At 45.8% G+C, this 27,904-nt stretch overlaps 3 protein-coding genes across 11 annotated transcripts; 2 read left to right on the forward strand and 1 right to left on the reverse strand.

The window, feature by feature from the left end:
• Positions 1-1,197: 1,197 nt before the first annotated feature.
• Positions 1,198-7,059, forward strand: LOC115794602 (cocaine- and amphetamine-regulated transcript protein-like). Its single transcript, XM_030750203.1, has 3 exons — positions 1,198-1,392; positions 4,438-4,521; positions 4,612-7,059. The coding sequence occupies exons 1-3, from the start codon at positions 1,252-1,254 to the stop codon at positions 4,852-4,854; spliced, it is 468 nt and encodes a 155-aa protein (XP_030606063.1). The 5' UTR covers positions 1,198-1,251; the 3' UTR covers positions 4,855-7,059.
• Positions 4,715-12,334, reverse strand: LOC115794600 (uncharacterized). 8 transcript variants are annotated; one of them, XM_030750196.1, is made up of 7 exons: positions 11,983-12,198; positions 11,194-11,327; positions 10,977-11,121; positions 9,107-9,281; positions 8,723-8,791; positions 7,403-7,676; positions 4,715-4,779 (listed from the first exon to the last, which is right to left on the reverse strand). In XM_030750196.1, the coding sequence occupies exons 2-6, from the start codon at positions 11,265-11,267 to the stop codon at positions 7,429-7,431; spliced, it is 711 nt and encodes a 236-aa protein (XP_030606056.1). In that variant the 5' UTR covers positions 11,268-11,327; positions 11,983-12,198; the 3' UTR covers positions 4,715-4,779; positions 7,403-7,428. The 8 variants fall into 8 exon arrangements, with proteins under 8 accessions (XP_030606056.1, XP_030606058.1, XP_030606062.1 ...); XM_030750198.1 differs by lacking the exons at positions 4,715-4,779; positions 11,983-12,198 and adding exons at positions 11,442-11,516; positions 11,629-11,706 and having other exon boundaries at positions 7,089-7,676; XM_030750202.1 differs by lacking the exons at positions 4,715-4,779; positions 11,983-12,198 and adding an exon at positions 11,817-11,975 and having other exon boundaries at positions 7,089-7,676.
• A 1,944-nt stretch (positions 12,335-14,278) lies between these two features.
• On the forward strand, positions 14,279-27,727 carry LOC115794920 (mothers against decapentaplegic homolog 4-like). 2 transcript variants are annotated; one of them, XM_030750624.1, is made up of 11 exons: positions 14,279-14,459; positions 15,303-15,551; positions 21,357-21,534; positions 23,395-23,523; positions 23,599-23,805; positions 23,991-24,110; positions 24,223-24,276; positions 24,647-24,830; positions 24,908-25,076; positions 25,537-25,675; positions 26,880-27,727. In XM_030750624.1, the coding sequence occupies exons 2-11, from the start codon at positions 15,309-15,311 to the stop codon at positions 27,083-27,085; spliced, it is 1,629 nt and encodes a 542-aa protein (XP_030606484.1). In that variant the 5' UTR covers positions 14,279-14,459; positions 15,303-15,308; the 3' UTR covers positions 27,086-27,727. The 2 variants fall into 2 exon arrangements, with proteins under 2 accessions (XP_030606484.1, XP_030606485.1); XM_030750625.1 differs by lacking the exon at positions 14,279-14,459 and having other exon boundaries at positions 15,299-15,551.
• Positions 27,728-27,904: the final 177 nt, after the last annotated feature.

Raw genomic sequence — 27,904 nt, forward strand, 5'->3', positions numbered from 1 at the left:
ACATAAACACTTAATCTGCTGCCTCCAAAACAAACCTAATCTTTTCCTTATTTAGAGGAGTTAATGAAACGTCACACGGTGTTCCACTGCGTCACTGATGACTCACCTGGAGAGGCTGTACCTGTAGCAAACTAAACTTCATACAGAGAAAAGCAAAACCGGCGTCCTCAGTTCACATAAAAGACCAACTCAGTGGAGATCAGGTTTTAATGTTAAAGGAGGCAAACGCATCGTGAAAGCTTTTTGTTCATTTTTCACTCTCTTAAAAACACACAACGCTTCAACAATCAGCAGCCTCCAGAACTTGCAGTTCCTCCGCCGTCCAGCAGAGGCTCCTGCAGTGAGTCAAGCCCCACAGACTCCCATGTTAAAACTTTACAGCAGAAACAGACACGTTTACAGCCTGATACAGAAACTGCTTTGGTCTCTGTAGCTAATTTCTCTATAGCTGATAAATCAGAACACATCTGGCTCCTAAAAACTAACAGGGTGGAGGATAAATAGCTGAAGTAAATCTCCAAAATGAAGGTTCAGAAACCGACAAGTTACAGTGGCCACTTCCATCTTTTATATACAGCTTATGGTTTCCAGGTGAGCTGACACCAACACCCTCCCTCTGATGTTCTGCTCACGTGGCGTTTAAGGTGATGTCACAGCTAAAAGTCCTGCTTGCAGCATGAAAAATGAAGAGATTCTCTAATTTGTGGACATTTCAAATTTTTGCATTCTGGTTGGAGTCTGCGCTTATTGCTCTATGGCAGCTGGGATGGGCTCCAGCCTCCCCCCATGAACCTGAACAGGATGAGTGGAAGAGGATGGATGGATGGATGGATGGAATCTGCAACCATTTGCAAAACTGTCCATGTACATCTCACAAGCTGCTCCATTTACTTATTTTCTATCTTTATCTTGATACTGTGTCCCTTTAACTCTTCTGACAGTATTTTGAGTGTGCTGTATATGCAGGGATAAAAGCTTGAATCAGCACCCTGCGGCTCTCAGACTGAAGCATGAATCACAGTAGGTTTTCGTTTTCAGCTTCTTCTTCACGCTTTATTTTTGCCTCAGACGGACTCTGGCTTCCAGCCTCCCAGCATGCGGAAATGAGTCCAATCCCATTAGGCCGAGGCGTTTTCTCCCACGACTGCTCTGTTGCATAAGGAGCAGCAGGTTAACCTGAGCTTCACACCTGATCTGCATTCAGCTCGCTTACCTGCATCTCCCTTGGTTCAACATTCATCTGAAGCTCCGATGAGACCGGCGGCGGTGGCGGCCTCCCTCTCCACCGTCCTGCTGTGCGTCCTGCTGCTGCGTCACGCTGCAGCGGCCGAGTCGGGACGCCGCCGGACGGACGAGGTGAGGGTGGGAGGACAGGAGAAGGACACGGAGCTGGTCAGTGCTGCTTTCAGATTTTAAACCCTAAACAAAGAGAATGTGTTTACAGCAGAGAGAAGTGAACGTCTTCACGCGCACTCTTTAGAACTTGGCCAGATGGATGCTGCAGTTTGGCTTGCAGAAATCTGTCCTCAGTGTAGATGTTAGTAAGACCCCACAGCAGTACAGCCTCCACGCACGATGTATGTGAGGGTCAGAGGTGAGGCTCCGTGTGGAGCAGAGCTCGTGGTTTTACTTTGTGTCTTCCTGGTCAGAGCATGGGTGCATTTAGGAGGTTACAACAGGCCCACCCCATCACGCTACCCCCACCTGATGCGTGCTGAGGTGATAAAGGTCCACCTGGTGACTGAACCTGCAGCACCTTCCTTCACATTTGAATTTGACTCCATTTTCTGAGTGCACGGCGCCATTTCAGTGAGTTTATGATCTGGTTTTGTCTTTGTATCGATAACTGAAGTGCTTTCCACAGCTGTTTGAGTTCACTGTGTCTGTGTGCTGCTCTGCCAGGCACCAATCTGCATGAAAAACAGGAGGGACATACCTGACCACAGATTAACCAATCGTTAACAGGAAAAAAAAAAAAACTAAATTAGACTCAAGTCTAAAAATAATAACAGAACAGCCTGACAGGTTAAACACAGTGTTTGTATTTAAGAGCCATCTAAAGGAGTTAGTCACAATCCTCCAGATTAAAACGTTTTTTAAAAGTGTCTGAAGCGTTCAGGTTAGCGCCCTCACTTCCTGTTCTGAGCGCAGGTATGTCAGTCGGTTGGAGTGGTCACCTGACATCACAGAAGCGAGCTGATTGGAGCAGCTATGCCTCAGAGGACCTGCAGCGCCAGTGAGCAGCATTTAGACTTCTGCGTCGGGTCATTGTGGGAGCTTCGTATGTAACCTACACAAGTGGCCGATGTCGTTGTCTGCGTTTATTCTCGTGCAGATGTCTTGTGTGTGTTAATCACCACACTGTTGTGTCCCAGTGTTTCACAGGCGATGTCGGCCGACAGAAACAAATAAAAGGCTGGGACTTTTTCCCTCCTGGGTCCTCGCTCTTTGTTGTGGTCTATTTTTTTGGTGTGAACAGATTTGACCCTTCACGTCCACTCTGATACTTTCAGCAGTCTCCCTCCAGGAATTTGCTGACATTTGCGAGTCCATATACTGATGCTGTGATTATTACTCTTAAGGCCAATACACACCGAATGCGTTGCGTAAAAACAACACGAAATTCAGAATCTCTCGGACGTGAGCTTGTTGTGTAACCTACACACACACCAAACCCGTTGTGTTTTTGCAATTAAATCGTCCTCATAAAAGCACACTGTGAAAAAAAATGAGGTCAACATCAAGCGATGATGTAATGAGGACCTGATGTTTCTAAAGAGAAGGAAGAAACAGAGATTCAAGGTTCATCAACTCATAAGAAAGCAGCAGGGAGAGTTTCATGGTTTCATCCCAGAGTTGAAGCTGCGTCACGGCTGCTTTCAGGATATCAGCTCAAGAGTTTGAGCTCATGTTGGCAGAGTTGGGATCACATCTGAGGAGGCAGAGAAATAAATTCAGTGGCTCGATCGACCCGGAGCAGCATCTGTGTCTGAGGAAAACTAGTATTATGTTACTGCTCCCATAGCACTGTATATTCAGGGTATCGGTGCACGTTTTGAGATATGACATCATGTTGCCAAATGCAGCGCTCTGATTGGCCAGATCTGTTTGTTCACAGGAGAAACATCAGAAAAATTTGATCTGCAAAGATAAATGCCGCAAATTCGTCCTGTGAAATGACGCGGTCGGTGTGAACAGCTGGATTAAGAACAGGCGAGTCGGAAAAATATTTTCAGCCCACAAAACATTCACACAATATTTATGCATCCGGTGTGTAAAGGCCTTTATTTTTAGAAATTCAAAAGCTGCGGGGAAAAGTGGCCGAACGCGCACGGGAGGAATCGACGGTGCTGAACAGGCCAATCACAGTAGTTGTGGGCTGTAGCCACACAAAGCCCCAACACAGAAGCATAATTCAGGCCTCAGAAGCATTTTCCTGGTTACTGGTGCTGCACTTTAATAAGTATCATTTACCTGCCCGACGTTTCTGATCAACATGTAACTCCAGGACTTTTCGCCCGCGCCGTGGCCCAGCAGGATGTGGCAGCGGCAGAGACGGCCTGGCATCGGTGTCCTCACGAGCCCTCGTCGCTTTCTCACAACATGCAAATCCACAAATAGTAAAACTAATTAAAAAAGATTAGTTATTAGAACATGTTTGAGTTCTAAATGTAAGACCTCACACAGGGAAAACAGGACCACCAGGAAGAAACTCCACATACACCTGATAGCATTGATAGACTGATTGTTTTCCTGCTCAGGTGTGCGCACTGTCATCTGTTAATGTTTTTCCTCAGCACCTGACCTTTGACCCCAGTTCAGCTCTGTGCCTGTTATTTTGTGGTGAGCCAATGTTCAGGGATCAGTTTACCTAACTCTCAGGACGCATTCCTGAGAGAATCGCACAGCTCTAAAACAATCCCACTGACACCCACACAGCAAACCTGCTTTTCTGCTCCACGTGCTCTGCTTTCCAAGAGTTTAGACAACATTAAAAACAGCTGGAACAGCTGCTGACCGTGAATATAAAGAGAATCACCTAAAATATACAACCAGAGAACTAAACTGGCTGTTTGGTGCAGGAGGCAGGACAGCTGCCATTGTTGCGCTGTTTCTGGTCATCTTCAGCTGCCGTTTCCTCTGAGCTCAAACACATCTGTTTCTCACTAAATGTGTGATATGGTGGAGCTTAAAAGGTACTTCCTGTTGGTGTGTACCAACAGGAAGTTGGTATGGTGTGTACTGGTGTGTACTCTGAAACAGAGTGGGACATCAGCTGCGTGCTATGAGACATCAGCTGAGACTCAAACACAACCAGGCTGTATCTCCTATCCATGTAATACCAGTTTTACCACAAGATGGAGCAGTGAGTCAGCATTTATTTACACACACACACACACACACACACACACACTAACCTGTCTGTCTGTCTGCCAGCTGATGGTCCTGCAGAACGTTCTGGAGAAGCTTCAAAGCAGGAAGTTATCAACGCTGAAGAGACGACAGAGCCGCCTGCCCACCGTAAGAAATAGCACAGTACCCCTGCAGTAGCATTGTAGTATTGCTGGCAGTATTACTGCAGTACGGCTCTAAACTGTGCTCTGTGTGCAGTGCGAGGTCGGGGCGTGGTGCTCGGTGAAGAAGGGTCCTCATTTCGGGCAGCTGTGCGACTTTTCAGAGAGGCTCCAGGTGCAACTTCTTCTTCCTCAAGTGTTTGTGATCCTCATCCTCCTCCTCTGGCCTGAGGACAGTAGCCTCAGCAGCACAGCTTCAGACAAACTGCATGGACACAGGAAGGGTCCAACAGCAAATTTAAGAGGTCAAACTTTTTTCTTAAGTCCCCAGCCAGCCTGAGCTCACAGGGATTACGGTCCACACACTGAGCTCGTTATTAGAAACCGTGTTTGACACCAACATCAAGAACAGGCGCAGCTGACTGATGACATTAAAAACTTCCCGCAGGTGCTGCACGGTCAACTACAAATCAGTGAGCTGTTCAGTGTTCAGCCTGTATAATTGTGGATGCACCCCCCCGGCCTGAAAAGTGAAAATTTAAACCTGTATTCTGTTAACGTCCAGCAGGGGGCGACTCCTCTGACATCTCATTTGATGGAAAAATCAGAAAAACCTGCTCAGCTGACCTGAGCCCAGTGAACACTTTCCTGATGAGTCGCTGGTTTCAAGTCTATGAAGCAATCATGATGTTCAGGAAGCAGGTGACTCATGGGCTAACGACTTATCACAAACACGTAGCCAATCAGAATGCAGTGTCCCTCGACCCCCTCAGACATCACACTCAAAGGATAGTGACAGCAAATGCACTTGGCTCACTACCGTGTGAACGTGGCTTCATCCATCTATTCAATGACATCACTATTATTAATCAGACAACTTAGTCATGTGACCTCTGTGGAGCCCGTGATGAGCGCATACCATCCAGCCAGACAGTACAAAAGATGGATGAAGCTATGTAACGTCAGCCAAAGGTTTCTGAAGCTCACTGGCTCAGGATTTGTGACTGACACCTCGTTAGCCAATGAGCTAGCAGTTTCACACCACCGTTTTCCATTTGATGCCATAAGCTGCTGATATGTTTGAGTTTTTAGCAGCAGTCTGTTAAACTGAGCGGAACTCTGAACTTCACACTGCTGGAAGGAAACTGCTTCCTGTTTGAGCTCCTGCTGCATGAAGAGCAGCTTTATATCAGCTCTGAGGATCATGAGCTGATCAGTGTGTTTATGCTTCTGTAGAATCAGTGACATCCCTTTGCTGTGTTGCAACCTTTAAGATTAGCGTGAATTAATGTGAATAAATGGGATCAAGGATGGATGGAGGGAATTTTGCTTCACAGAAATCCTAAACAGGAAGAAGGGAAGAACTTTCCCTGGATCACAGCAAGGAAAGAGAAAAAACAAAACAGATTTAGTCTGTTTAGGTTCAGTCATCCAGGTCATGGTCGTCTCTGGAGCTTGAAAAAAAAAGGTGACTGGACTTCAAGTTTCTGAAGAAGTTTCACCTGTCCTACAAAAGGCTCCTTCAGGTGGAGAGTTCAGGTTATTTAACCCCGGTGGTGGTGGTGGCCTTCTTGAGGTGGTCGTTGGCCCGCTATTCATCATTAATCACATGAGCCAAGGTGTGAGAAAAGGTGTAGGTCATTATAATCAGTGGTTTAGGGTGAAACCACAGAGACTTAAAGTCACCTGAAGAAAGGTGTGGGTGGGGGCTGAGATGCCTGGAAAGGGAGTTCAGGACTACATTGTAGACGGGAACAGTTGGTGGTATAATCCACCGTCTCTGTTCAGTGACGGTCGTTCACAGTGGGCATAGATGGCTCCTTTTACACTGACTAGGGAGAAAGGATGACAAGCAGAACAACACTGTCGTCCATTGTGTGTCAGGTTTGTCAGAGAAATTCAGGAGAATTTTCTCCAAGCATGACATCCCAGTATACTTCAGACCCAGCCACACACTAAGAGAAACTGGTCCATCACTTTTCCAAGGACAAAACTCCCAAACACAAGCTTAGCAACACAGTGTATGCTGTGCAGAGCAGTGCAGTGAGGAGTGCTCAGACCTCTACACTGAAGAAACCAAACAGCCTCCTCACAGATGCATGGCACAACACAGAAGAGCCACCTCAAAAGGACCAAGAAGACAGACGTTTTAAAAAGTAAAAGAAGCATCTATGTCCACTGTGAGTGACCATCACTGAACACAGGAAGTGGACTACGTCACCAACTGTCCCCGATTTACAACACAGGCCTGAGCTCCCTTCCCAGGCGCCTTAAACCTCACTCATGTCTTCAATAGGTCACAATAGGTCACCCAAAACCCCTGATGGTAATGACCCACGCCTTTATTCACACCTAGGCACATGTGATGACACACATGATCAATAGTGGGTCAATAACCACCTCCATGTGACCCTTTATGGTCACACGAGGACAGAAATGATTGGCTGAGAGAAAGCTTCAAACATCTTCTTTCAGCATTAACCAAAGTCTCCTGAAGATGCCGGTTTAGGGAAATTAACGAGGCGTTAAACAGTGACTCTCGAGTGAACGTCTTTTATTCTTTATTAAATGTTGGGAACAAAATCCTCAGAAACACAAACCAACCCATTTAAAAGGAGTTCCAACACACAGAGGGGTCCGTGAAGGACACACAACCACTTCAGGGAAGCATACAAACCAACGGAAAACAGCACTCTGGTTTTAAAAGAAGGAAAAAAAATAAAATAAAATTTACAACTTTAGGCACCTGAGAGCAGGAACTAACCAGCAGCCTGAGAGCTGAGGTTCAGTTGGCCAAATTAAACTGTAACAGTGCAGAGCCGCTGCTTTCAGTCACCAAATAAAAAAAATCTACAGCTGGAGAGGCGGTTCCAACGTAAAAAACAAACCTCGTTAAGTCCCGCCCCTCAGCGTCTCAGTCCCACAGCTTCTGCGACTGTCCCGCCATCGACATGTACTCGTCCAGCTCAGCATCCAGTCGGCTCCGGGACATGGACATGTAGTCATCCAGCTGTTTGTCCAGTCGGTGCCGGGACAGCGACATGTATTCATCCAGCTCAGCATCCAGCTGCTTCTTCATCGCGACCTTCTTTCTGCGGGTGCCAGGCCTCTTCAGGGCAGTGGCTCCACCCTTCTTCAGCGTTAGCCTGCGCCATCTTCGTCCTGCCAGAAAAAAAACAATAAAGTTACACAATGAAGCATTCCAGCAGGTCAGAAAGGTTGTATTTCTACGGCGATGTGGCTCTGGGATGGCTGCCTCCAATATAATGCACTAAAATCCAAACGCTTTGGACGGCAGCGTGTTCCAGTGTTAGGACAGCAGCAGGTCAGCACGTTTCAGCACATCCACCTCTGTGCCTGCTCGGGAAGGTTCCTGCCTCTGAAAGAGGAGGATGTGATCCAGTCTAAGTGCTCCTCCTTCAGTTATGAACACAGAAAAATTCAGACACTGCATCCATGGAAGGACTGACTTTTATCAGCAGAAGAGGGGGAGGCAACTGGAGGCTGACTAAAATCTGGATTTAAACAGATGACATGGATAACTGACACATTGACTGGATTCATATATTACTTGTATGTTCCTATATATTATTTAAAAAAAAAAAAAAAGACACTACAGAGCATGTGCAGGGTACTGATGTCACAGCTTCTCTTGCCTTATGTATCTGATTACCAGCAGCTCTGTAGCACTGTTTGTTTTCAGTATTTTGTTTGTTCATATCTTTAAAAATTAATAAACAAAAATATGAAAATCTGTGTCCAGCATCAGGGCCCGATACTCTCAGCTCTTTACACATTATGAGTTTCTAAACTATGGTGACCGCTGTATGGTGACCAGATAAAATGCCAGCTTTGAAGGACTGAATTTATAATACGACGCTGTATTAATCAGTGTTTAACCCCACAGCCTTCCAGCTCTCTCACTGGTACAAACGGCCTCTGCTCCTCTGCATCTTTTAATTCAGCTTCCTTTTACACTTTGTTAAAAACAGCACCACCTGCTGGTTGGTGGGTGGCACTATAACAGGCGTCAGATTTAACGCAGACTCACTGACACCACGCCACAATGACTGACGTGAAAGGCTAGTCAAGTTTAGCTTTGCAGAGGGTGAATCACAGACGCTGACGCTCTGAGGCGTCCATCACAGAGTTTCACACGTGCTGTTAAACTCGCACAAAGCTTCCTGTAGCTGTGCTGAGAAACTCACCTGAAGCCTGTGTACCGACGCTCGCTGGTCTCAGGAAGCGGAGATGGCCGAGTCGACTGCGCAGACTTCCTGCGCACGCACACACACACACACACACACACACACACACACACACACACACACACAGGTGTGTTTTACTGAAACTTCACTCTGACAAACAGGGAAACATTTCAAACCGACTGCAGAGCATCCCATCAAAGCTCTGATGGTACAGAAAAAGGCCAGAGGGGTCAAAGGTCAGAGAGGAAAGCCTGTCAGATTTACACCAACTTCATTACACATGAGGAAGTGATCGGAGACTGTTTGAGGGAGATCAAACATTCTTCAGGTTCAGTTTGTCTCGTTCAAACTGAACACCCCCCCCCGTGTGTTTCAGGTACTCACTCCTGCAGGTGGAGGTGACCATGCCTCTCCAACTGTATTTGTTCATGAAGCTCCAGAAGCCCCGTGGCCTGGAGGTCGACAGGCGGCGGGTCACCTGCTGCCAGCCGAGTCGAGTCCAGACGCTCCTCCTCCTGCTCAGGTGATGAAGCTCCGCCCTACTGGAGCTGACAGGAGCCTAAAACATGGAGACACATCAGAGGGAGTGAGGCCTGCACTGTTCAGGTTCCTCTTCTCTTAACAGCAGCAGTCACAGGGCACAGGCATCAGGGCCTCCTCACTCGGTTACACCTTCACATCCCAGCAGCTAATGAGCCACCTGTAAAATATTCGGCACAATATAAACAACCTGTAACACCATGGCATGCTGGGTAATTCTAGGAAGCATGACAGTGTTTACAGCAGGATGGAGCTGCAGACAGGATGAAGAGATGGAAGACGAGCAGAGTCTGTAGTCCACAAGTGAAGATCATCTTTCTTAAACCCAACATGTTCATCTGCACTGCAACAACAAAACCTAAATACCTGTAACAAGGGCACAACAAGCCCCGCCCCCCAGCAGACATTTTAGCTGATCTGAGCGTTGTCCGTCTCACAAACATGTCACTCTGCAAACACCGAGATAACACACAGGTCCTACTGTCCATGCCCAAAAAAGCTGAAGTTAAATCATTTTATGGTCATTTTAATGTCTTATAAAATTTTATCTCTTACGATGAGAACTTACGCAATGTGTCGGGTAGGTGATAATCGGGGAACCGAGTGATCAGATTGATGGAGAATTAAAGGTTGAGTGATATTTGTGTATCTGGACCACATCCTGATCAATTGTTCCGTGTCTGTGGACAACAGTGAGATGCTTCTTACTGCAACACACGAGGATGATGATACGTCTTTGTTCAGCTGAGGCACAGGCAAAATTATCCATCAACTGGAGTTTAATGTGACTGCACAGTTACTTTTTCCATTTTGACACACTATAGTGACACACTGGACCTAAAAAAAATCACAAAAATCTGAGTAAAAAAGTTTTGCTTTTTTTTTACTGTGTAAACCACAAACATGTTTAATAAACTATTTTTATAACTTAAAACAAATATAAGTTGTAATTTTTGAAAAATTTGTGTACAAATTTAACAAAAAGTTATATACAACTATTACAGATGTGTAACAGTGTCACACAAGATGCCACACTAATTATTTGTGTTGCTCCAAAAAAAAAAATCACAGGCCTGACCCTTCCAGGTGTGTCCCTCCTTCTGTTCCTTTCTAACATCACTGTGGCAATGCTTCTGCTGTGGCTGTGCAGAAATCCTGTCATTTACTGCGGGCGTGTCGAGTGTGCAGATGGATTTAAACAACACAGTCAGGTATAATAAAAAAATTCAGTCCCTGGAGCGTCTCAGCTGCTCTCAGACTGCTTCTGAGGCTCAGTAATAATTAAAAATACTGTTGGTCAGTGACCGCCCCCTCACTTACTGGCTGCAAAACCTTTAGGTGGCATTAATCCCCTGAAGCACAGGCTCTACAGTGTATAATTACAGAGACCTTCATGGACCTTCACTGCACATGAGCCTCAGTGACTTTACTCTCCACTTCAATTCAAAGTGAATGGCGGACTCTGAACCAGGAATAAAAAAAATAAAAAATAAACATGCTAAAATCATAATATATAAACTGCTGAGATGTCACTGCACTCGGGATCCTCACGGAGAGGGACCCACTCATCCTGGTTTGGTCTCACAGCGAGATCCTCCTCCGATCACAGAGCTACACGCAGATTTACACCTGCACGCTCCAGGTCCTTCCAGCTCTGCAGAGCAGCCGGCCAGCCCCTCCTCACAGGTGACCTGTTCACAGCTCTGAGACTCACCTGATGATGAAGCAGAGATAACGGCACTGTCTTCAACAGCAGCACTACAGGTGGGGAAGTGGGCATCCTCGTGTGCTGCAACAGGATGGGGTCAAAGGTCGCTAACCTCGAGCAGGTCTCCTGTTCCACCAGGACTCTAGAGAAGCTGCAGACAGAAAGGCGCAGGTGAGAACACAGAACATGGAGGCTCAGGAGATGAAGTCCTGCTTAGTCTCACCGTTCATGCAGGGACACCTCAGAGGTTCCTCTGGGGCGGAAGCAGACTGGCTCTGATGGCCTTTCCACGCTCATTTTCCCGCAGGACCAACACCTGAGCCGAACACCTGCGCCTTCAGTTCACCTGCCTTTCACCTGGTTACAGAAAACAAAAGCTGCTTTCAGCGCAGAACAAAACTAGCCACAAACCCTGCAGAACTCCACCTTCGTGACCTCCGCGTTCAAACACGCGTTTACACAACTGTTTACCTGCGCAGGTAACTGTTTCCTGTGCTGGAGATGAGCCAGTCTATAGTAAAGCCTGCTGTGTAGATCAAAGGTCACCTAGCGGTGAGACAGCACGATGCTGTGCCGCCATTTTGTGTCAAGGTGGCGTGCTCAGAGCTAAAGTTAGCCTCCATCACCTGGGTACTTTTAATATGTCACTTACGCTTACCTGAACGTCAAGTACTACCCGGAAAAGCTGATGGCGTAAAACAGACACACCTGTGCTGTAAATGAACACTTGCTAGCTCCCGCCATGCTAATCAGGCGCAACGCTAGCTGCCGTTAGCATTTGTATCAAAAACAACCTGTGAAATCAGCTCCTCTGGTTTCCGGGCTCAAGTAACAGCTAAGCAGCACCTGTTCCCACTCCTCGGGTGTTTTTCTCACAGCTCCGCCGGTAAAACGGTCTCGGACGACCATTCGACCATTAGCGGGCACTCTGTCCGGGTTAGCCGCAGCTAACGGCCACCGTTTCTGACACACAAGTTGTGTGTATGTTGTGTGACACAGCAGACACACAAACCTCGCAGAGATCAGCCTGAGTCTGTACACAGTCCCGCTGCCTCCGCTCAGGTTGCAGTTGTTTCTCAGACAAAGTTATGGAGTCAGAGCACAACTGATCTGGAAGCAGCCGTAGTACTAAGTGACCCGTCCTGTGTGAAGTCACGGGGTCAAATAGACTGAACTCAGGAGCTGAACACGTCCAGATACGACTGAGTTCTGACACTCCTGCTGTTTTCAGAGCACTGAACGATGTTACCTGTGCCGGTGAGCAGTTTTTAAGCCAGTGCTTTTTGAGACCGGGGAGTCGAGAGTGGAGACAACCTGTTCCTGATGTGTGCAGGTTCACTGCTAAATGGCAGTGAGCTGGAGGGTGTGGTATACTGGCTGCAGCTGGAAACCGTGAGCATGGCAGGCCGCTGATTGCTTAATAATAATAATAATGCATTAAACTTATATAGCGCTTTCCAAGGTACTCAAAGATGCTTTACAATTTCATGCACAATCATATTTGGTGGTGGTAAGCTACTAATGTAGCCACAGCTGCCCTCTGACAGAAGCGTTGCTGCCAGTTCGCGCCTACGGCTCCTCCGACCACCACCAAACACCAACCACATTCACACTTAGGCAGTGTGGGTTAAGTGTCTTGCCCAGGGACACAACGACAGCATGCGCTTCGGTTCCTCCAGCTGAACGGGGAGTGAGCCGGTGATTGTGGTCCTTGAGGCCGTCCGTACACAGAGCTGAGGTCAGAACCAGTGATTTTCGCTTTCCCGAAGACTCGGACAGAAACCAGGACAGAACGTTCTCCCCGAGAACCCTGTAGGTTAGGATGAGGAACCGGCTGCTGCTGAGGGGGGTTGGAGCCGGGGCCGGGTCCTGCAGCCTGTGATCGGCTCTGGCGGTGTTACACCCCCCTGTAATTGAGTGCGAGGACGCTGCTGACATTTCCACGCCTGAGGATCGCGGCGTGCAGAATCTGATTGAGATTTTCTGTCGCTCCAGGGCCCACACAGGGCCCACAGATCCGAGTTTCAGCTCGTTTCATCAGCGCTTATGAGAGGAACACTGCGCTCTCTTTATTTCAGGCGCTGTCTTTATTTCAGGTGTGTATTATGGAAGTCTGAAGCTGCCAAAAATTAGCGCATTAAAACAAATGAAATGGCTTCACCATTAAAAATAATAAAAGTGAAAAAAAGGCATGTGTTTATTGATCCTGTTTAGAAGCAAAGAAAATAAAGCATCAGTTTATTTAATAAGAGGAATAATACTTCATCCGTCATCTTTTTAGTTGTTTCCTCTGCTTTCACCACCAGATGGCGCCAAAAGCCGTCAGTCAGACAGGTAATTCACACACAGCCGAGAGGAGGGCTGTGATTGGTTCTCATGGCTGAAGTCACGCGCACAAACTTTCACTGAGTCAACTCACAGAACAAACCGCGTTTCCGGTCCCCACCTACAAAATAAAAGTTTCAATAACTGCTGAAGAAATGCGGGAAACTGAGTGAAAGGAATTTTCAAGCCACTGTTTGGAAATCTTGAGGTTTGTTGAGTTTTCAAACTTCAGTTTAACCCCGGAAGCATCTTTAATATCTTTCATTATATTTCTCTTTAAGCCCAGATGATGAAATTTGCCTTAACAGGATTTGATGTGTTTCTTTGTCACACATGACAGTGAATCAAAGTTATTATAGTAAAGTAAAAGTAGGGTAACGAAAAAAAAAACAAAAAAAACTAGACTTTAGAAAAAGACAAATGACTAAATAAAATACTATTACCTGTAAATATCTTACATAAAATAGAGATTAAAAACACTGAAACGAAAGTTATTAAACACGGCATGAAAAAAAATATTCAAATAAGAAAACCGAAATAATCAAACCTGCAAAATAAACTGATTTTAAGGCAGAGATTCTAAACAAAGTGCAATTCTAACCGTATAAAAACAAGAACACTGCAGTGAATCAGGTTTCTTTGGAGATTAGAGAAAGAAAACAAGATGTTTTTCACTCATTTTACAGAGAAAATGTTTCACAGATGACTGAAGAACAAAAATCCTTTCAGCATGTTTTTCCGAATGTTTCAGATGTCCTCTTATCCTTCTCTAAAGTGGCACAGAGACTGTTTCTAAACGTGCAAATCATTCATCAGTATTAAAATATTCACATGCAGTCTATGTGCTGCAGCGTGCTGAGCTTCAGAAACAGGCAGACGCACAGCAACATTGATGATAAGCGGCAGGTGTGCAGAATCACAGGTAAACCAAATGATAGTTTTAGCTGCACGCTCTTATTTTGGTAGGACCCAGAGGTCGCCAGTCTTCCTGTTATGTCTGGCTGCTGGGGGAGCATGACACAGCCCCCTCCCTCCTCCTTCCCCGGTGAGCGTGCAGACAGTCTGGATCCAGACGGAGACGCACGCGGACGCACCGACTGACGGACCTCCGGCCTCACGGACCCGGGCAGCGGATCACAGCCGAGCGGAGAGCGCCGAGCCTCGGTGAGTGAGGCTGCGGGGCCCGCTGAGAGCTCCGGAGCTTTTTTCCTTTTTCAGTGAACAACTGTTGATGCAGCCGCGACGTAGTGAGAGTCAGGAAGCCAGCCAGCGTCAGACTAAATCGGCGTCTAATGACGTCACTCACCCACGGTCATGACGTCATTTTGTTCGCCGTTTAGTTAGAACATTTAAAGGAATCAATATTCAGAGGATCTGGATGTTTGGGTGTCCTGTCTGTCTCACCTGTCTGTCTGGCTCACCTGTCTGCCTGTCTGCCTCAGAGGGAAATGATGTCACCGGGTGGAAACGTAGATTCTTCTGATCTGACTTTATCAGGAGTTTTTCTGATCACTGATTGATAGGATTGATATCAGCCTCTCCTCTGTACTGATGAGTCTGAACAGGTGATCAGCTGTAGGATCGATTCCAGGGCTGATGAGCTCACTGGGGGCTGGGCACACCTGGGCCCCTCACCTATCTGTGTGTGGAACATAGACTGTATGTAAAGGATGGACACAACCTCAGTGGTCCTGTGATTGGACAGATACATCAGCCGAGTTTCATTTTGCTTATTTAGTGGACGTCCTCCTTTCAGTTCCTATCTTGTATTTCCTGCGGTGGATGTTCACATTAAACATAAAGTATTTAGTAATGACCTCAGTGTGTGAAACTCCCAGATCTGTATGATGTCACAGTGAGGGGACAGAAGCCCCACCCACCAGCTGCTGAAATCTTCTATCATCTGAGAGGAAGTTTTTTTTTTTCTTATCAATCAGCTGATTGTTGAGAAGTCAAATTCTGTTTCTTGTCAGAAAACTGATTTTAAAACCACTTTATCGTGATCAGGTGACCATGTCGGTGCTCGGCCCCGCCCCCAGCAGCGCGGACGCCTGCCTCAGCATCGTCCACAGCCTGATGTGCCACCGGCAGGGGGGCGAGAACGAGGGCTTCGCCAAGCGTGCTATTGAGAGTTTGGTGAAGAAGCTGAAGGAGAAGAAGGACGAACTGGACTCGCTCATCACCGCCGTCACCACCAACGGCGTCCATCCCAGCAAGTGCGTCACCATCCAGAGGACGCTGGACGGCCGGCTGCAGGTACCACAGTTAAAACTCAACAGGGAGACAGAAGGAAGGATCAGGGTGTCGCATTCAAACGAGGCTCAGAGACGAAGTAGTCTCAAGATTTGATTCTGCTTGGATTGGAGCTGAAAGAATAGTTTCAGGATTCATTCAAACAAAAACATCCAAAAAAATCTTGTTTCCAGCCTTCAGATGCAGTAAGGTCACTTCTTTCAGTACGAACTGATTCTCCTAAATCAAAATGCTGCTTAAACCTTCTTTGAGCCTCTAAACCGTCACCTGGTCTGCACCTGATCCTTTCCTTCCTTTGTCCTCTGTTTAGAGCTCCTCGGTGGGCTGTACTGTTTCACTGCTGCTGCTGCTGCTGTTGATGATGATGATGATGATGATAATAATAATAATAGTAATAATAATAATAATGGTAATCGAGCTGTGAGCAGCAGACTGGGTGTGTCCCACAGTCACACAGTGATAATCAGAGCAGAGGATGGATCACACTTCTGTCTGCTCAGCCATGGTCAGACCTGGACTGGCAGAACCACCACAGAGCCTTTATTCAGCAGACGGGGACCTTCAGAAAGTCTCCAGAAATCAAAGCAGTCTGCAGAGTTCTTTAAAAACCCCTAAAAACCTCATTCAGAACCCTGAAAACCTCCCAGTGCCCCCTGGACCTAACAAAACACTAGAAAACTCCTCAGAACCTTCTAAGCACACTAAAGGACCCTTAAAACCTTATCTGGAAAGTCCTCTCAAACCAAAGCCAGACTGGATCATTATTTCTCTTAAAACACCCTCCAACGCCCCTGAGAGCCATAAAAGGTCCAATTAAGGAGGCCATCTCTGCAACATGTTTTATTAACATTTCAGTTTTTATTGAAGAAAAATCATTTTTCCTCTGAATGTGCCTGAGATTGAGTTTAACTGTATGAGAACATCACATTAAAGGTCACAAATTTAAAGTAAAACCTTTGCTCTGCCTTTGGAGGGAGGTGCTCCAGATCGGTCCCTCTAACTGTGGAGCCTGAGGTTGAACCACCGCGCGGGGCCGTGCGTTTTCCTGTTGTTTGCGTCGGGGTTTCGGGTTCAGATCGACTGGCTAATGTGCCATTTTGGGCTTTTCACAGTCGTCCTCCACACTTTGATCAGCACACACTGAAAATCCGTTCTGGCCTGGACTGAATCGTCTCCTTCCTGCTGACCTGAGGGCCAAGCCATCGTACTTTAATACAGTGGATGTTTCAGCAGTATCCACAGAATATGAATACAAATATCTGTGAAACTTCAGAAATGTATCTGAAGAAAAGAGTTCAGATTTCTGGGAAAGTTTTTTTTTTTTTTTTAAGGATGCAGGGCGGGGTGTGGGGCAGGGCACACAGGTGAGCTGAACACCTGTCCTGACACAGAGCGCTGGTTTATGCAGACCACAGTACTGAGTGTTGCTGCCCCCTCAGGTCTGCATCACACTCACAGACTGCAGGCATCGCCAAGCAGCGCTAAAGTCTCCACGTCGGCCTCGGTCAGGCCGAGCTGCTGAACCGAGAGTCCGTCTCAAAGGTCGTCACCCTGAACGAAAATTAAATGGCTCGCTTAAGAAGAGAGAAGTGAGACTTGGTGGAAAACACAAAGCTCAGAAACAGCGTTTGCAGTCTTTGCTTGTTTGGTCACATCTGTTCAGGTCGGGGTGCTTCTGTGCGCTGAGACTGGGATGTCTGCATGTTTGTTTGGTCTGAAGTTCTTAGAGCTTACTGACCAGAAGCACCCGCACACAGAAACCGACCGTGTGGTTCAGCGCTGAGACGGACTGAAAGCAAACTAAAGTTCAGACACACTCATGTCTAAACAATAAAAACAGAACTGAAACAAGCTAACTCAACACAAAAGATTAAGACACAATCAAAACTGTAATAACTGTGGTTCCTAAAGGAGCAGGATGCTCCTGAAGAACATCGCAGTTCTCACATCCAAACAGCACCACAGGAAAACTGATAGAAGGGAGGGGGAGGAGGAGGAGGAGGAGGAAGGGCAGGCTGGCTTGTTTTGTCTGAAACACAGGAAAGGGGCCGGGTTAACTTAAGCCAGACAGTCTGCTGTGTGTGTGTGTGTGTGTGTGTGTGTGTGTGTGTGTGTGTGTGTGTGTGTGTGTGTGTGTGTGTGTGTGTGTGTGTGTGTGTGTGTGTGTGTGTGGGACGGGAATGTGGACTCGTCTGATGGATTTCATACCACAGTTTTTCCACACTGTAAGAAATGACGCGCTGCTGCAGACATGAAACCAGAGATGGGTGATCTTATCTGCACCTCTGCATGAATCCAGTTTATTGGCTTTTATTTTGGAAAAGCCAATAAACTCATTTCTGTCAGGGTGCAAACGTCAGAAGCTCAAACGGTGGCCAAATGCAGAGCTTTAATTTGACTTTTAAATCAAATGTTTTTAACTTTTTAAAACTTAAAATGCTTATTTTTGAGATTTTTGTTAAAGTTTTATCAGCTCTTTGAGTTTTAATCAAACACATTCAACTTTTTTCTTTTATTGTTTTACTTTTACTGTTGTGTTTCATAGTTTTGCTCTAATAAGTCAGATGTTTTTACCTTTTATGTTATCATATTTACAATAAAAGATTAATAATATCTTTGTCTCAGCTTTTAGACCGAGTTAAAAAGCCAAAAGTTAGTTTTTATCTAAATTAACTTTTTTCATATTTTTTCCACATTTGCTTGATAGTTTCTTGTGTTAATGTTTTCTTATTACTTTGTTTAATCTCAGGTTTTCAGTTTAGTCTCTGAAATGAAACTACAGATATTAGACTTAAGACTTTTTATCTAAAATAAAAACTTCTGAGTCTCTGTGGACTGTGATGTTTGCAGACGACACTGATCTGCAGTGAGAGGTGGAGGTATGCTCTGGAGAGAAGAGGAATGAAAGTAGAGGCAAAACAGAATACGTGTGTGTGAATGGGAGGGAGACAGGTGGACAAGTTTAAATACCTGGGGTCAACCATGCAAAGCAGCAGACCGTGCACAAGAGAGGTGAAGAAGAGAGTGGAGGCAGGGTGGAGTGTCAGGGGTGATCTGTGACAGAAGGAGAGCAGCAAGAGTGAAAGGGAAGGTTTACAACATGGTGGTGAGACCTGCTGTGATGGATGATTTGGAGACAGTGGCTCTGACACAAAGACAGGAGGCTGAGCTGAAGATGATCAGATCTTCACTGGGAGTGAGACGGAGGGACAGGATTAGAAACGAGTCCATCAGAGGGACAGCAGGAGCTGAGATGGTTTGGACATGTTCACAGGAGGGAGCAGTGGATATACTGGAGCTGCCAGGCAGGAGGAAAAGAGGAAGACCTCAGAGGAGGTTCATGGATGTAGTGAAGGAGGACATGCAGAGGGAGTGACAGAGGAGGATGCTGGGATAGGCTGAGATGGAGGCAGATCATCCACTGTGGTGCCCCCCCAAAGGGAGCAGCCAAAAGAAGATTTTATTTTTTCACACGATTTTTCTTAAAAAGTCAAATATTTTGATCTTTTTTCCTCATTACTTTGTCTGGATGTTTAGGTTCAATCACAATTTTGAGTTACAAAGTTTTTGTCTTAAATATGAAACTTTTATTTTCTCATAGTTTTAGCTCAGCAAGTCCATATTTGGACCTTTGAATCTAAAAGTTTAACTTTAATGCTCTCATTGAGATATTTAGGATTTTCTAGTATTTCCTTTTTTCATATGTACGTTTGGCATGTTAAGTTTTATCTCTCATATTAGAATCTATTTTGGCTAGTTTAATTTATTTACTCTTTAGTCTCAGTATTAAAAAGTACTTTTGGTCTAATATGTCAGAGCTTTTAGAAAAAAAATTTTCTCAGCTTTTAGTCTTTTAATTAATTTGAGTTTAGATCTGATTATAAAACATTTTCTTTGATGTGTTTTTTCTTTTTTTTCAATCATAGTTTTGGCTTAATAAGTCATGTCTTTGTATAATTTGGATTTTTTATCCCAGGTTTTCCTTTTTTTTTTTTTTTTTATATTTTTGGTCTCCATATAAAGCATTTGTTCTCGTTTCACCTTCAGTGTAATTTTGTAATGTTTTTAAAGCAATCTTCCTCCCCTCAGTCTGACAGCTTCGGCTCAATCCGGCTCTTCATTAAATCATTAACATGTTCATGTTTGAAGAAAAAGTCTTCTTTGATGAGCAGTTTGTGTTTTTGCTTTCCCTCCTCAGGCATAAACCGGAGAACTTCTCTCTGGATGTGTCATCCTATGAAAATATTCCACTTTAAACAAACAAACCCTGGAATATTTGATATCTTTGGAAAGTTTTGCTCAAACTTTTCTGTATTTCTGTTTGCTTGTTTTGGGGCTTTGAATGGGGTTTGGGTGTTGCTTTTGTAGGCTGGCTGGTTTACATAGCTGAGATATGTGAACACTGACAACATTAGGAAGAAAAACGAGGATTTATGAAGCACTTCTCAGAAGCAGAGATTACAGAGTGATTTACAAGGATGGCGAGCAAAGAAAATAAGAAGAAACAAAAACATGAGCTAGTTTTAACGTAAGGCAACACTTAAAGTAAGAGAGGATTAAGAAATGCAGTAAAGGTAAGATTTCAGGTGAGTTTGAAAGAAGGCGAAGGTCAAAATATGGCTGATTTTAAAAGGTGGTTTAAAGGAAAGTAGTGGTTTAGTTTACAGTCAATGTGGGGACGCCGGTCTGTGAGCAGGTTTATGAGGACATTTTGCGTGTGTGTGAGTGCGTGTGTGTGTGTGTGTGTGTGTGTGTGTGTGTGTGTGTGTGTGTGTGAGTGAGTGAGTGAGTGAGTGTGAGTGAGTGAGTGAGATTGTTTTGTCTGCAGTCTTATCCCTGCCCTTCACCTGTGCACACAGAGCAGACCTCATCCCATCTGAGATTTATCAGCAGTGCTGTGTCACACGTCTGTTCAATCACTGCTGAACGCACAAACCTAATAAATGCATCACGTTTGGAAATCAGTGAAGACCCCCCCCTTCCCATGGACTTCCTGTTCCACAGAGGGCTCGCTTGAGCTTATCTGGCATTAATGGGGCTGCAACAACCTGCAGAACAACATGAACGTTATTTTCCTGCAGAAATATTCTATGTCTTTGATAGAAGGGCGAAAAAACAGAAATACTTCTATTTTCAAATGTTTCACAGGTTTCTATTGTAGTAAAATCCCTCTCAGAGTGTTAAGAGACGTCACAGCACCACAAACTGCGTTACAGCATTCTCCATTTTGCTTTGGGGCGTGAAGCAAGCAGCAGCGTCCTGACAGCATAATCTTCGACCACCACAGCCAGCTGCTTCTTCTACACCCATGAAGCTTCAGCTGGGCTTTAGCTACGCTGCTAACATCTGCTGAGGTTACAGCTTGGAAACAGGCGCCATCGAGGGAGCACGTGCTGTCCTGAACCCTTAATTGACCAATCAGCACGTGTTAGCAGGATGCTGGTGTTTTCTGGGCTACATCACCTTCACCGTGAGAGAAACTGAAGGACATAAAAGTGGTTTCATTTTAGCATGGACATGTGATCCATGCTAGCGCCCCCTGCTGGCTGTAGCTCTGACTCAGACTGGCTCTGTATTGTGTTCTCATTGATGTCGGAGCTGAATTTTTTTGCAGTGTGTTGAGGTTGAGGTCAGACATGCTGTCATGCTTGTGGTTTGGCCTCATCACCTGACACACACACACACACACACACACACACACACATAGACAGTGTTTCTGCTGTCTGTGACTCAGGCTGCTCTCAAAGAGTTTATTTAAATTTCCATGTTTCCTCGCTGACTGTCTGCCTGTCTGTCTCACCTGTGCAGGTAGCGGGTAGGAAAGGTTTCCCTCATGTGATCTACGCCCGCCTGTGGCGTTGGCCCGATCTCCACAAGAACGAGCTGAAGCACGTCAAGTTCTGTCAGTTTGCCTTTGACCTGAAGTACGACAGCGTGTGTGTGAACCCCTACCACTACGAGCGGGTGGCATCCCCCACTGTTGCAGGTAACCACCGCACACCTCCTGAGCTCTGTTTCTGATTGGTCTGAATCATCAGGCTGGAGCAGCGTTCATTTTTATCCTGCAGGTTTCTTTTCTTGCTGCTCTGATGGAAACGCGGTCAGAGCTTTAAACACAGACAGAGTGTGTGAGTGTGTGTGTGTTTGGGTTGCAGTGTGTCCTCAGAAACAGAAACAGTCACCGCAGTGTTTAGTCTGACTTCACTTCAGTCGCAGTGCTCAGACGCGAGGGCAGATAACAGCAACGCCTGAAAACACAGAGACGCTCCAAAACCTTCAGAGTCCAACAGGAGTGACGGTGCTGCTTCTTCATGACATTTCAGCTTCAACACACACACACACACACACACACACACAGAGCTTTTCGGTCAAGGTGCTGCTGTAGATACACAGTAGCTGTGTCCAAATTCAGGGGCTGCATCCTTCAAAGGCCACATTTGTAGCCCGATTACATCACAGCGAGGCGATGAAGGCTCCTCCAAATTGGGCTGACGAATGCATCCTTCTTTTCCCCGGATTTCAAGGATGGGTCCGATGTATCCTTTGTGGTTTACCGTATCCCTTGATTCATTGTGCGGCAAAACTCAAACACAGCAATGGCGGAGGAGAGCCAAAAAGTCTGAAATATGACTTTCTGTTTTCAGGTGAGAATGTAGATGTGTAAACCTCAAACATTTTCTCTATTTATCAAGATATCACTTAATGGCAGAAGTGCTCCGACGTTTTCAGAGATGTCTGTTCCTGCCGCTGTACCAGCAGCTCACCTCTCCAGCTGTCAGCTGACCGGGCATTCGAGGCTCACTAACTGGAGAGAACGCCCGATTCCCAGCACATCCTTTTCACACCCCCGCTGGCATTCACTGCTGAGTGGAAGTTAAACACAGATATAATTCACTCAGATGATCTGTGTGACGGTCTGTTAGTCCAATGAAGCACACAGCAGTCATATTATTGGTCAGATAATTGCATTAAAAATACTCCAAAAGCTCCAACAGCACAAACACATTCCAGAGGTCCAGTTCAGGGACTCCAGTTAGCTGAGGTGAAGCCGAGCAGACAGCTAGCAGCTACAGCCGTCTCTCAGTCAGAGAGGCCACGCCCCTAATAAGCCTTAATCCAATTTAAACAGGTGAGTTACCCATACAGCTGTTACAAAGGGGGAAATTAGCTACAGAGACCAAATCAGTTTCTGTATCAGGCTGTAAACATGTTTATTTCTGCTGGAAACTTTTAACATGGGAGTCTGTGGGGACTGACTCACTGTGGGACCTCTGCTGGACTGCAATAGGAACTGCAGGTTTTGTCCCTGGAGGTTGATGGTTGATTTTGCTCAGAAATTAAATATTTATGTTTTACTTAACTGCACAGTAGAAGGTTGCAGGTAGAAATCCTGCATGAAGTAAAAGTAGTTCTAGTATCTAGGATGGAGTTGAAATATGGTGTTTTTTGGTGTGGAGGCCCTGGCTGATGTTTCATACATCATTCAGCCGTTAGTTTTGACTCCAGTTTTAAATCTGGTGAGATCGGGTAGAGCTGAGGGGTGTTCGTGCTTTCGGTTTTCTCTGATGTTTGATTTTTGGTGAGATGTTGCATCTGCAGATCATTTATTCAAATGAAACCTCGTGGGGAGTTTGGTGGCGTATCATGTTACCCCCCCCCAGCCACACACTTGTAAATTTATGACTTCCGGTATTGAGAATTTCTGTGTTTCTTGGAATACGTCCCTCTCCTCGTCTGCTTTCTTTCCGTCGTACATTAAAACAGAAACAGCAGAAAGTTTTTGAGTGTTTGGATCTTCAGTCAAAAAGTCTGAATGATCTAAGAGTCGTGTTTCTGCTTCCTTCAGGTCCTCAGTCTCTGATAAAGGAGGAGTTCATGCAGGAGTGTCTGCAGATCGACCTGCCGCCCCACGCCGACCCCTACAGCCACCCTCGGGCTGTCAGCATGTATCCCAGCATGCCTCTGTCTCCTCCAGGTCAGTTTACTGCTCTTTGCTCTCAGCTGCAGTGTCAGAGTGTAAGGGGTCGTAACGCCGTCGTGTCTCCTGTAGGCAGCAGCTCCATGACGCCTGCCGCTCTGACCGCCGGGCGGGTCGGCGGTGGTCCAGATGGTCCCGGCCTCCTTCAGATCGCCCCGCCTCAGAACCATGGGGGGCGGGCTTCACCACCTCATCCAAATCCCCCTCACACTCCCCAGCCCCATACCCCAGCCTCCCCACACCAGCAGAGCCCCGAGTACAGCAGCCCCCACAAGCCTGGTATTGTACCTTAAGTACTCTCTACTACCATATGCTTTAAGTACCCTGTACTCCCTGTATCACGAACAGCAGGTAGAAATCAGGGGGTGTAGCAGCAGTACTACTATCAGCAGCAGTAGCAGGTCCAGTACTACTTTTTTTAGTGTCAGATGGTAGTATAATCAGTGTCCTCTATGTCTCTGCAGCCTCCTGGACAGGTAACAGCCCCGCCCCCTACAGCTCTGCGGGACCTCAGCACAGTGGGCGGGGACACCAGCCACAGCCACCATTACATCACCATCACCACGCGCCCAACACTCACTTCTGTAAGACAGCATGTGCCAGTCCATGTTCAATGTTATTGCAGTTTATATAGTACTTTAGTACTGTGCAGTACTGCAGTATTACTGTGTACTGAGTTGGTGTTTCTTTCTGCAGGGTCACAACATCACAGCAGCGCTCCGTATCCACAGCCAGTGTCCAACCACCCAGGTACCACACCTGTCCACACTTGTCCCGTCACGTTATGGTGACGGCCCCGCTTCATAAAAGAAATGCAAGCAAGATGTTTCCTTTTTCTACAAAAGTCATAAAAATGAATGAAAACACTCCTAGTGTGGCAAAAGAATATAAAAATGTTCCCCCATGGTCCAAAAGTCTCACCGCTGTCTGTAAATGTTCCCTCTTTGGGAAAAGTGTATAAAGTTACCGCTTCATAAAAATGGTTACAAAATGTTCCCTTTGAGTGCAGAAAGTTCCACATCTTAGTAAAAACTGGAATAAAACAGTAAAAACATTTAGAAGCTCTTTTTGTCTCCAGCTTTTCTGAATGTCTCCGTGTCTAACCCCGTCCCCACCTTAGGTCCAGAGTTCTGGTGCTCCATCTCCTACTTCGAGCTGGACATTCAGGTCGGCGAGATGTTTAAGGTCCTGTCCAGCTGTCCCCTGGTGACGGTGGACGGTTACGTGGATCCTTCGGGGGGAGATCGTTTCTGTTTGGGACAGCTGAGCAACGTCCACCGTACAGCCGCCAGCCACCGCGCCAGGTGACCAGTGTGTTCAGCAGGGGGCGCTGAGAGTTGTTGTGTTACTCTTTTACTTTAATTGTGTTATCATCCTGCAGGCTTCACATCGGCCGGGGGGTTCAGCTGGAGTGTCGGGGGGAGGGGGACGTGTGGATGCGTTGCCTTAGCGACCACTCAGTGTTCGTCCAGAGTTTCTACCTGGACCGGGAGGCGGGCCGAGCGCCGGGCGACGGCGTTCATAAGATCTACCCCGGAGCGTACATCAAGGTGAGCGCATGGACACGTGATCACGCAGACGACAAGGACGAGCGTCTGAATCCAGACGGGCTTCTTGTTCTCGCTCAGATCCACCAGACATCTTCACTACTTCTGCGCGTGTCCCAGCAGCCAATCAGATCATTACTGCTATTCAGACAGCTGTACTCATAATTTATCCACATTTTCTGAGCCGCTAATTCTGATTTTATTTCACATAAAACATGAAGAAGGAGCAGACAGATGGAGACAGCAAGGTTACTGGTGTTTGAGGAGACGTTAAACAAGCGCAGGAAGTGAAGAAGCTGCTCTGCTCTCTGACTCCGCCTCCATGCTTAGATTGAGTCTCTGTCAGCAGGGCGTTTCTCACAGGCTTCTGCCAGTTTCTGCTCTTCTTGGACTGATTTCATTTTTGCTGATTCGTGGATAGATGAGTTTCTCACCTGTCTGTCTCTCACCTGTCTGTGTTCAGGTGTTTGACCTGCGGCAATGCCACAGGCAGATGCAGCAGCAGGCGGCGGCGGCTCAGGCAGCTGTGGAGACTCAGGCGGCCGCGGTTGTGGGTGCGATTCCCGGCCCAAACAGCGTGGGAGGGATTGCCCCCGCTGTCAGTGAGTATCACCTGTCTGTTATGTGTGTGTGCTGTCTGTTAGTCTGTCAGAGCCAGAGTGAGCACTGTGGGGCAGCTTGGCGCCTCCTGCTGGACTAAGGGAATAAAAAGTGAGATGATGCATTTCAGGAGAACATGACATGAATAATTATCTTATTTAAAATGATCGTATTTTTAAACAGGCGCTGTGTTATTCAGATTGTAGTTCATCTCCTGAGGGACAGTGAACAGTTTGAGTTGAACTGAGCTGATGAAGATTCCTCTGTCAGACTTCCTCAGGAAAAACTTGTTTTCTGATCTGTGAACATGTTTTTATGGATCTGCAGCTCAAATCTTTGAGGAAATGGTTTGAATACAAACAGAGCAGAGACACTCCTTCAGATGTAATCTGATTACCAAATACTACTTTTTTTTTTTTTTTTTTGGTAGGACTGAAACTGCCAAAATCAAGCAGGAATAAACAATAAATAACTCAAGAAAGGGATTCATGTCAGTATCAAAATGTTAATTAAATGTTGCCATTAATTAATTTATAAAATTACATTTTCATGGGTTAATAATCTGTATTTAGCAGTGGGATTTCAAAAAATAGACGACCCACCTGCTTTAACCAATAAAAGGAGCATTAAATAAAATAATAATAAAGATCAACAATAGTCTTGTAAAATTAATAAAATCTCAAAGTTAAAACTGATAAAATGACTCATGAATGAGGAAATTTTCAGTTAAACTGACTGCGTTTTTTTATTCCATGAATTTATTATGTGACTCTGAGTTCTGTAACAATCTCCTGATTGGAGGCAGGATTGATTTTTGATCCTGTATCCATCAATCAGCCGGTGACCTCCCCTTTGATTCTCAGCCCTCCCTCCTGGGTTAAAAAAGTGGAAATACAAAGAAAATAAATGTTCTCAGAAACGATGAAAAGAATCGATAAAATAGAAAAAATGAATCGGGAGAATGAAAAGAGGGCTTGACGAAGTCAATTCATTAATTCTAAGTTTTATTTTTTTATTAGCTGCTGTTTTATGTAGAAGAGATGTTGACCTCAGTGGGACTTGCTGGTAAAGTGTTTAACTATTTGTGATGCATTTTAGGTTATTTTTGGGGTCATATATTCATTCATATATTTTTTTTTGGCAGTTACAGTCCTCCATATAACACTGGTCTTCTGTTCTCTGTGTCACCTGTGCTTCTTGCTGCAGGTGTGTGCTCAGCAGCGGGTCTGGGCGTGGATGATCTGCGCAGGTTGTGTATCGTGCGACTGAGCTTCGTTAAAGGCTGGGGGTGCGACTACCCGCGGCAGAGCATCAAAGACACCCCCTGCTGGCTGGAGGTCCACCTGCACCGAGCGCTGCAGCTGCTCGACCAGGTGCTGCACACGCTGCCCCCGCGAGAGCACACCCACTAAAACCCCCAGGATTCAGAAGCTCCGCCCACAAACACACTGCAGCAGGTCATTGGTCGGTTCAGACGGGTTTCAGACGATCAGACAATCACGGCGTCTCATCCCTGCTGTCATTCAAGTTAGTTTCTATGGAAACCAGCGTGGCACAGTAAAGGGTCAGTTCACACAAATCATCATCAGGTATCTGCTCCATCACCCCTACTGACTTGTTAAACTATGGGTTTTAAGCCCCGCCCCCTCCATGAGTGGACTCACCCTTTAACCCCAAAGTCAGAAATCAGCTGATTACCAAAAACAAAACCATCTTCATCATCGTCATCTTCCTCCTCCTGTCATTTTTTTCTTTTTTTGTTCTTTTTAACTCAACCGAGTTTTTTATTTATCCGATTATCGACCAAAGAGCCATTCCTTTTCCTCCGTTGACATCATGTCCTGTTTACGCTCTGGTTCAGCTCCCTCTGACGCTCACATTATTTATTCTGTCATGTGCTTCATTTTAAAGGCTTTTATACTGAAAGGGTGAAAAGTCTCTGATGGAAAGAAAATAAATCAGAGCTTCATCTTCGTTTCTGAACATTGCATTCATGATTTCACTCTTTGTTTGAATCCTTCAGAAACTTTATTATAAATAAACTCTGGTCATGATTTCAGCTTTGTCATGTTTCCTTCCTTCAATCCGGAGATTTCTCCCTTCTAGAAATTACAGCTGATATTTTTTTCTTCTCTAGAAGACTTCATGTGAAATAACGTTAGCTGTTCAGTAAAGAACGAGCAGAGAAGCTGGTTTTCCTCCTGCGCTCGTTGAAGCTTTAAGCACCGACA

Source organism: Archocentrus centrarchus, chromosome 16, assembly GCF_007364275.1.
Source record: "Archocentrus centrarchus isolate MPI-CPG fArcCen1 chromosome 16, fArcCen1, whole genome shotgun sequence".
NCBI classification, from domain to species: Eukaryota; Metazoa; Chordata; class Actinopteri; order Cichliformes; family Cichlidae; genus Archocentrus; species Archocentrus centrarchus.

What these genes read in the sequence shown, in the direction of transcription:
- LOC115794920 (XM_030750624.1), top strand. Translation starts at nt 15,309, where the DNA reads ATGTCGGTGCTCGGCCCCGCCCCCAGCAGCGCGGACGCCTGCCTCAGC. An exon ending in CATGCCTCTGTCTCCTCCAG is followed by an intron (nt 23,524 to 23,598) that starts GTCAGTTTACTG and finishes TGTCTCCTGTAG; the next exon opens with GCAGCAGCTCCATGACGCCT. An exon ending in GCCGCCAGCCACCGCGCCAG is followed by an intron (nt 24,831 to 24,907) that starts GTGACCAGTGTG and finishes ATCATCCTGCAG; the next exon opens with GCTTCACATCGGCCGGGGGG.
- LOC115794600 (XM_030750196.1), bottom strand. Translation starts at nt 11,267, where the DNA reads ATGAGCGTGGAAAGGCCATCAGAGCCAGTCTGCTTCCGCCCCAGAGGA. An exon ending in TATCTCTGCTTCATCATCAG is followed by an intron (nt 9,282 to 10,976) that starts GTGAGTCTCAGA and finishes TCCATGTTTTAG; the next exon opens with GCTCCTGTCAGCTCCAGTAG. An exon ending in CGTCGGTACACAGGCTTCAG is followed by an intron (nt 7,677 to 8,722) that starts GTGAGTTTCTCA and finishes TTTTTCTGGCAG; the next exon opens with GACGAAGATGGCGCAGGCTA.
- LOC115794602 (XM_030750203.1), top strand. Translation starts at nt 1,252, where the DNA reads ATGAGACCGGCGGCGGTGGCGGCCTCCCTCTCCACCGTCCTGCTGTGC. An exon ending in AGGAGAAGGACACGGAGCTG is followed by an intron (nt 1,393 to 4,437) that starts GTCAGTGCTGCT and finishes TCTGTCTGCCAG; the next exon opens with CTGATGGTCCTGCAGAACGT. An exon ending in GACAGAGCCGCCTGCCCACC is followed by an intron (nt 4,522 to 4,611) that starts GTAAGAAATAGC and finishes CTCTGTGTGCAG; the next exon opens with TGCGAGGTCGGGGCGTGGTG.